This window comes from Lactuca serriola, chromosome 1 (genome assembly GCF_051521515.1).
Source record: "Lactuca serriola cultivar US96UC23 chromosome 1, Lser_US96UC23_V15, whole genome shotgun sequence".
NCBI classification, from domain to species: domain Eukaryota; kingdom Viridiplantae; phylum Streptophyta; class Magnoliopsida; order Asterales; family Asteraceae; genus Lactuca; species Lactuca serriola.
In genome coordinates this window covers 148,026,815-148,036,067 of record NC_136408.1, presented here as the reverse complement: position 1 = coordinate 148,036,067, position 9,253 = coordinate 148,026,815, and the positions used below count along the sequence as shown (strand labels likewise).

General features: G+C 32.4%; 1 protein-coding gene across 1 annotated transcript; it reads right to left on the bottom strand.

The window, feature by feature from the left end:
- Positions 1-2,890: 2,890 nt before the first annotated feature.
- Positions 2,891-8,021, bottom strand: LOC145099687 (putative disease resistance RPP13-like protein 1). Its single transcript, XM_079037219.1, has 2 exons — positions 4,219-8,021; positions 2,891-3,203 (listed from the first exon to the last, which is right to left on the bottom strand). Exon 1 carries the CDS (start codon positions 7,911-7,913, stop codon positions 4,224-4,226), a length of 3,690 nt encoding a protein of 1,229 aa, XP_078893345.1. The 5' UTR covers positions 7,914-8,021; the 3' UTR covers positions 2,891-3,203; positions 4,219-4,223.
- Positions 8,022-9,253: the final 1,232 nt, after the last annotated feature.

Genomic DNA, 9,253 nt, shown 5'->3' with positions numbered 1-9,253 from the left:
GATTTGCCCTCTTATATTTTTCTCCTTTTTCTCAAATATTTTTAGACATCCTTTCTAAGCTTCTTTAGTTTACCCCTATTTGATGATATATAATTGCACTAGGTTAAAACCCGTGGAACCCACGGGTGTTGATTTTGAATTGAATTTAAAAATTAATTATTTAATAAAATTATATTTCATTAATTCTGATAACTTATGAATTTTAATATTGCATTTTTCAATAATTTTTTTTATTTGTAAGTATTTAATTACAAAGTAAATGGGAAGTATTTAATTAGGAATGAAGATTTTTGAAAACTCTTATTTTTGATGCATGATTCTTGTTAGACATATGCAGACGATGCATTATGAATGTGTGTAATGAAATTAATATAAAATACAACAATACATAATTATAAAAAAATATGGTAATATGATGGATTAAGTGTGATTTGCTAAAAATGAATACAATATGCTACAAAAAAGTTGGCTACAAATTAAATGTGTTTTAGACATCCTTTCTAAGCTTCTTTAGTTTGCCCCTATGCTACGAAATTTTTTATTTGATGTTATTGTTAAGCACTTAAAAAAAAAATACTACATGTGTTTAAAAAAAACAAATTAAATGAAGAACTTTATCATACATTAATATTGATAAATTAGTTCAATAATTTTTTTAAGGTGATAATATGATCTAGAGAAACCAAAGATGCTCTTACCTTTTGTTTCGATCTAGACAAATGTAAAAATCAAAAGAATAGATTAAGAGATAATCAATGCATTTCACATGTTATTATTATATATAAAATAAAGAAAAATCAAAAGAATAAACTAAAAGATAATTAATGCATTTCACATATCATTATTTTATATAAAATAAAGATGGGTAACAAAAAGGATGTGGATATTTAAGTTCTCTATGATTTAACTTAGAATGTTTTTACATCATATAATTAATAGAAAGGGTTTTCCCAAACATATTTTGGGCTCAAGGCAAAACTAAAATAGAGGCCTTCTATTTACAAGAAATGTGTATGACCACAAAATTTAATTTAAATTTAATAAAAAAAAATTATTATTAAAATTTGAACCACATACCTAAGTTATTTGTCGACCATACTACAAATTTATTATCGTTATATGAAAAAATGCGCATATAAGCTAATTCCGAAAAGCTAGTGTCGAAAGTCTCACCTTGAAAGGGCTAGAACACTTTAAAATATGAAAATATGTACCCAACTAAAATAGATAATATTAACATATGTTGTGTAATGTATTTATTTCAATAATTTTCTTATATAAAACATAATGAAAACCATAGTAAAATATGAAAAATCCTGGAAAATGCACGGGAAAAAAGATGTAAGTTATCATTTGAAATATCCTATATAAAATACAAAAAAAAAAAAAAAAACCATTGTAAAATATGAAACAGCCTGGAAAGTTTAGGGGAAAGAGATATAAATTATATACAACACTAATAAGTTAAAATCTACCCTAATAAAAAAATTTATTTTTGCCAAATGGCAACTTCTTATTAACTATGCCACATGTTAATTTCTAGGCATTTTACACTTATTTTTTTTCCACTTGTCAATGTCTTTTTTTTTTTTTTTTTTTTTTTTTTTTTTTTTTTTTCCTTTTTCATTAAATTGCCACATAATTATAATAATTAATTCCAATGATAATGACAACTCAAAATCCATTCATTCCTTCTCTATATCACTTAACTAGGTGTGAGACCCATGTATTACATGGGTTTATCTTAAAAAAAAAAAAATTAAATATGAAATTTTGAACAATTTAAGAAGTTTGAATTTATAAGAAAAATGAGAAAAAAATTTAAATTATTAAAACTAATGAGACTTTAATACACTGAATACATTACATATATAAATTAAATATTTTCTAATAAATACCTTACATATATATTACTTTACATATTAAATGTGCAATTTTAATTTAATAAAATGAAAATTACAATAAAATGACAAGTGGAAAATAGAAAATTCAAATATTCTAGAAATGACATGTGTCCAAATGAAAGAGAAAATGATATATGGCAAAAAAAACATTCATTTATTAAGGAAGATTGGGCGCTATTTATAGGATGTACACTGTATAATTAGAATGATTGATATGATTAGTTAAAATCAATGTAGGATTAGATGAATAATTTCCTAAATAATAATTATTCCAATCATCATTGGACGTCCCAGTGTATTTGTTTTAGAATGAAATCGTTCCTCATAACATATGATTGAATGTTCTGTTAATTGTTTGTTCTTTCTCCAACTTCAATTCATCGATTAATTTGTGTCTACATAATCATGTAATACTCTCCTCCTATTATTACGAAATATAAACTTGGAAATGTATTTTTTTCTCTGAAGTTTGTGTCACCAATGCATTATACAATGCTAAATTTATACTTGGCAATATGTTGTTTTCTCTAAAATCTGTGTTTTCTAGATACCGTGTAGGAGCAAATTTATTTGGTTGTAAACATTTTATATTCTAGAAAGTGTATTGCTTTCTCTTTCATTTAACAAAATAGTGGCAGGGGCAAAATAACTTGAAATCAGACTGCATCATATTTTTATTTTATTTTTATAATTTGTGTATTACAACCATAAGAATTGTACAATATGGAAAATCTGGGTAAAGGGCATTTTTGTCTTTTTATCTTAAATTTCTTTTTCTCTACTTATGAATTGGGTTTATCCCCATAGCTTAATGAATTCGACCAAACTAATATCTTTTCATGTATCATCATCATTTCTTGGAAGGATGAATCAATCTATTTCGTTGTAAACATTTTATAGTCTATAAAGTATATTGCTTTCTCTTGCATTTAACCAAATGGGGGTGGGGGCAGATGTACTTGAAATCAAAATAAGAACCGCATCTGTTTATGGCTAGGGGCATAATTGTCCATTATGTATATGGGAATTGTACTTGAAATGGCATTCTACTTAAAACAAGATTTATTACAAACTTTCATATCAAATCTTAGTAATATCAGGTGTGGTGCAATGTTTTTCGAAATAGTCAATAGGTTCATTCAAATGCATGTGTCTATTTCAACCTGTGTTCCTGCCAACAGTGCAGGGGCAGTTCCGTCAATATCTTTTTTCCCTTTTAAATAATGACTTTTCTGAAACTCATTGATTCTTTATTTGCCTTCACTGACATCATGTAGACAGCCTTGATCCAACGTGGGCCTGTAGAAATTGAGCAAACTTCCTAAGAATAAACTCATAATTTATAGAAATATGCCAAGATCACATAATACGGAATATTCTAACATGATTTTATAAACAATCTCTATAATTAATCACTAATGACAACAAATAAGTTGTCATGATGTTTACATCGTCCTTTATATACTGATCAATTATACAGAATTTGACCATATTTTTTTTACCAAAACAGAAAAAGTATTAATGTCAAATGGATTTATTTCTAACTTAGAAACTGATACAAATTTGTTAAGAAATCTGAAGTTATATAACAAAGGTTACAAAGGGATTAAGATAGCCTTGATTTTCAAAAATATTACCAAAATCAACATCTCAAAGCAACCGGGTTTGACATAAAAGGTCAAAATTTCTGAACCGATGACCAAATAAAAGGTCAAAGTTTCTGGAAAAAGTCCAAATTGTAAACAATTTTGTTATGATTTCTAGTAATTCTTTCAATAATGCACAAGTTCACTCGAAGCCAAGATTTACAAAAACTACAACATGACAACGAAAAGGAATACACAAAGAAGTGGTGCAATGAAGATAAAATAATAGAGTTGCAACAAATGTACATAGCAAGTTAATGGTAAATGTTCTACAAAAACCAAAAAGCTATTCAACTACTGCAGTCATAGTTTTCTCTTATTTTTGTACTAGTTTTGATTGTTAGTTCAGTATAAAAATAGTATTATCAACAAACCAAAACAAACAAGTCTCAAAATTAATGTTCCTAATACTTTGGGATAGTTATTGAAAAAAAAAGTACACAGAAATTGAAATCTTACTTTATAAGGAATATCACATTTATCAAAAAAAAAAAAAAAAAAAAAAAGAGATGTTTATCATAAGAGATGGGCGGTAATACATTGGGATACAAGCTGTAGAACCCTCTTTCACGTTTGTTAAGAAACAATGATTATAATAATAACATTATTGAAATGAATAACCACTCTTATGTAAGAGACAACAGATGATGGGAAAGGAGACGACATACCTTTTCTACTTCCACACACGTATTGTCACATTTGATGGGTTGTAAATGGTCTTAAGATCTCCAAGCTTTGGGCAATACTCAATATAAAGTTTCTTAAGGCAGGGGAGGTGTTGTAAGACCTCTGAAAATGATTCCACATCCTTAAAACCATCGAGCCATAGAGAAACGAGAGATGGTGGAAGAAGAAAAGATGATAATGATGATGATGGAGTAGTACTAGTACTCCTCAGATCATCTGCCACTGCAAATGAAACCACTCCTGAATGGTAGCCAAATAAAGTTAGATTAACTAGTGAGGTTGGAAAATTCTGCATGCCCCACTCTGACATGGGCTTATTTAAGCCTCCTATATTTAGTTTGGTTAAATTAGGAGGCCACACCCCACAAGGAAAGGAGTAGTCCATACTTGGACATTTATATATGAACATTTCCTCCAAATATGTGAGACTTTGAAAATGCTCATGAGGAAATGACTTTAGATTCTTGCAGTCTTGGATTTTAAGAGATCTTAGGCGAGACACAGGGAGAAAACCAAAATCACCGACTATCGATTCAGTGAGAGTGGATGGGTGTTCCTGCACTGCTGAGAAGGTCAATGATGTCATTGAATCACAATTCATGATCAGCAAATTCTCAACACTATTTGGACAATTGTAACTCTCCAGTGTCTCACAATAACAAAGCTCCACACGTTTAAGAGATTCCATGCTAATCCCAAAACTAACTTCTTTCTCGGCTGATGAAACCAAGTTTTTACAATTCCATACTTCCAACTTCTGTAAACTCACAAGATTCTTGCATGCCTCTGATTCTCGTTCCCACAAGTATCTCAGTTCATCACATTTTTGAATGTACAGATGTTCAACTGACCCAAGATGCATTAAATCGTCTCCATGTAGTTGAGTAAGTCCTTTAACACTCTCTATTTTCAATTTAACAAGTGATGAGGACAAACCAACCATGCTTCTTAACAACGGTTCAGAACATTCTTGTATATATATAACCCGAAGTGAAGGTATCAATCCGATCGACACTTCATCAAGTTCTGGACAACATTTGATAGAAATTTCATGAAGACGAGGAAATGATCTAGGAGTTTCATGGTCATCCCCACTATCAATTGACCATCTCTGCCAACCTTGCATGTAATTAAATTCCAGAACTTCAAGTGATGGAAAAGAATTTGTAGGTGCAGGTAATTCAAAACCCACAGTCTTCACCTCATTCATGCTTTCAACAGCCAATTTCTTAAGAGAACGCAGATGTCCAAGTCTTAAATGTGTACTTCTACAACCACGTAATGTAAGCTCTGTTAACTGTTCAAACGAGGGATCACCGATCCAACTGGGAAATCTCGTTCCCATGTTATTCAAAATCTTGAGGTTTTTTAACTTAGGAGGAGGTCTTAGTTCTTTAAGCACTTCATATTCAATCATCTCATTCCGAGAAGCATCAAATACATGACTCCATTTCATCTTCAGAACTTCAAGACCCTTCTTTTGATGTAAGTTGGCATCCTTTGCTTGTGTTGGATTTATCACTTTCTCCAGCCCAATAATGGAAAGACGACCTTCAAGATCCGATAGGCCATTAAGATCGGATATTTTGAACCCCTTACCTGCTTCAATAAAGACCTTGGGCAGAGTTTGTAGAGTCGTCAACCCACCGATCCCTAGCGGCATCTTGTTCAATTTCGGAGTATTATTTATATCAAGATGTCGTAGGTTTATTAACTTTGCAAAACTTTTTGGCAAGCTAGACAACTCCTCACAATCATGAACCAACAAGGTCTGTAGATTATAAAGCTCACTCACTTCTTCAGGCAAACATGTGATTTGAGTACAAGAAAAATTAAGGTACCGTAGATGCTTGAGACTACCAATGGATTTTGGTACCTTCCTGATTTTCTGACTACCTCGGGACATGTGATTCAAGCCCATGACACTTAGCACCCTCAGGAATCGTAGTTCAAGAAGAACCTTGTCCAAAAAGCCGTAGTTTTCCAAACCAACTGACATGACAAAGAAAGTTCGCAAGTGTTTAGCTCTTTGTAATTCATTAAGCTTTCTGTATGATCCAGCTCTTCGACCTACAAGTGAAAAGTGACGAAACTTATCAAAAGCTTCATTCATGTCAGATACATCCACCTCACCATCCAGTCTAAAGGAAAACTCTCCTGCAACACTTGTGGCCAAGTCATTTATCAGGTCATGCATCGTATATCTTAACTCGTCATTCGTTGATTGTTGAAAAAAGGACCTTGACTTTAGCTCTTCAAAATACTCATAACCTAAATTCTCCATTGACTTGTTTCCTTTTGATTGGGACAAAAATCCTTCTGCCACCCACGATAGGACTAACTTATCCTTGTGAAACACATAGTCTTTGGGAATTATGGAGCAGTATGCAAACAGCTGCTTCAGATGTGGAGGGAGATGATAGTAGCTTAGTTTTAGAGCCGGAAGAATCTTATTTCCATCATCAATATCCCATATCTCACTCTTCAACAACTCCTCCCATTTATTGCGATTTTGATTTCCCTTCAAGACCCTACCAAGCGTTTTCAAAGCCAAAGGCAATCTTCCACATTTGTGAACCATACCCTCACCAAGCAACCTAAGTGTTGGATGTTTGTCAAAGTTTTTTTCTCCTAACGCGTGTTGAACAAATAATGACAGTGAATCTTCATTTGACAAAACGCCTAGAGGGTAAGTTTCTTGTGAGTCCATCACTGATGCAACTCTGGTGCTCCGGGTTGTGACGATAATTCTACTTCCAGGTGCCCCTGCAAGAAGAGGGCTTTGGAGGAGTTCCCACTTACTGTCGTCTTCGTTCCAGACATCATCTAGAACAAGTAGGAACCTCTTCTTTGAAAGTTCTTCTTTGAGGGTCACATGAAGCACATCAAGATTAGCAAAATCTTTGTTTTGACCTGTTACTGCTTGAAAGATAGCCTTGCTAATGTTAAACACATCGCACTCTTCAGAAACACAAACCCATGCCATGACTTCAAAGTGATCTTTCACTTTCTGCTCGTTGTATAAAACTTTGGCAAGAGTGGTTTTGCCTATTCCACCCATACCAACTATCGACACTATGCTCACATTTTCATCACATTCTTCATTCCCGAACAACTTCCCCAGCAATGCCTCTTTATCCCCATCCCGACCCATGGTTTTGGACTCATCAACCAGTGAATTTTCCTCAAGCCGTCTCTCTAGAGTTGACCTTTCAACAGTCACATTCAAACCCAGGTCATTTTTCTGGTCAACAAGATCCCGCAATTTGGTGGTGATCTCGTCTAGCTTTGAACTCATCTTCTGACCATACATAATGTTACGAGGAGTGAATTTAGTACAGCAATTTGGGAAAAACTTCAATACCTTACTGATGCTAGTGGTGGCATGAGCTTCTTGATTCAACTTGCGTCGCAGAGCTTCGGTGGCCAAATCATCGAGTACATCGTCAATGTCGTATGCCAAATCCTGAAGATCGTTCACCCACAGTTGAACAGCTCTCTCTTTAATCTGCTTCTGGGTTGCATCAGCAAGCACGGCTTGGATCATGGGCAAGGTGTTCTTCCATTTGTTCAGCTGAGAATCGATCCTTTCTGATTGAGCGAGCTTCATCAAGTCACCGGAGATCAGCTTCTCACACAGCACTGTGATGACGGCGCTAACAACGATTTCAGCCATTGAATGTTGGAAAAAGGAATGATAGTCTCTTTAATGAGAATTTTGATTTCAAGGGATGAAAATTTAATTTGCAGATGAAAGGCAAAAGGGTAGACTGAATATATGAAAACTTACGTATTTATAATTTTGCTTTTTCATATGAAAAAGGGAGAGGAATATTTGCAGATAAAAAGAAAAACGTTATATCGGTGCTAGCGTGAACGTGTTGTTCAAAACATTCTCGATCTCATTGACCAAAACACTGCCGCATCATCCTATTCATTTACAAATGCGATAACAATATTAATAACCAATCAACTATTTTAACTGTATTTAAAATTCTTTTTTTTTTTTTCCTAGTTTAATATCCAGAAAAATAATCAGCTTTGTATCCATTGTACCTACGGCTACTATAGCATCCGTTGTACCTATAGCATGTTTGAGATTTATATTATTTCTTTTTTACAAATTTACCATTCATTTTATTTTTTTATTACCGATCTTGTGCTGAAATTTTAAATTCTTTTCCCAAATTTGTTGTTTGCGATATTTCTGTTTTATTTTATTTTTATTCTGAAAAATAAATTTCTAGTGTTTTAACTTTTTATAAATTCATTTATAACGTATTTTTTAAGAATACATTTTCATAGTTTTTTGCACAAATTCTTTTTTACATGTTTTCTAAAATTCCTTTTTATGTTCAACAAGTCTTATATGCAATAAGTTTTCAGACGAAAATTTGTTTAGGGTTTAGAATCAAAAGATGTTCAAGGAAAGTATAAAGTTTCCATAAAATCTATAATGTATTGTATACCTCACATTTTGTGATGATAAAGAAAAGCATAACACTCGAAATACAACAGTTCTCCAAATACTTTGCTTTGCAACCCAAGAAACCACATTACAAGAAAAGAAAAGAATCACTCCTACAAATATCCTTATATAATCTTCCGAGGTTTAGCATCCATTTTCCCTTACCATTTTTTCCTTTTCTTTCTTACTTTTGCAATGAATAGGGCTAGCCTTCAAATGAGAATAATGCTTATCATTCTAGGGCCAAGTCTTTTCCTTGAAGTTCAAAAATACCATACGGGTGGGAGTTTTTAGTGACTGAAGCCTTGCATCTGTGTTCTTCCTATAAAAAAATGTGAAAAAATTATGAAATCTAACTTTTAATGGAAAAACAAAGTTATGAAAAAAAAACTATTTCTAGAATAAAATAAAATGAAACAACAAGAAATCTTACAAAAATGAATTTGCTAAAGAAAATTCAAAAACTCGAGACTAGTTTTGCAGTAAAAGAAAGACAAATTTGTAAAACAAAAAATATGTGTTAAGGCCGGACTGTGTGGGGGTAGAAC

Coding starts and splice junctions, on each gene's coding strand:
- LOC145099687 (XM_079037219.1), bottom strand. CDS start 7,913: ATGGCTGAAATCGTTGTTAGCGCCGTCATCACAGTGCTGTGTGAGAAG.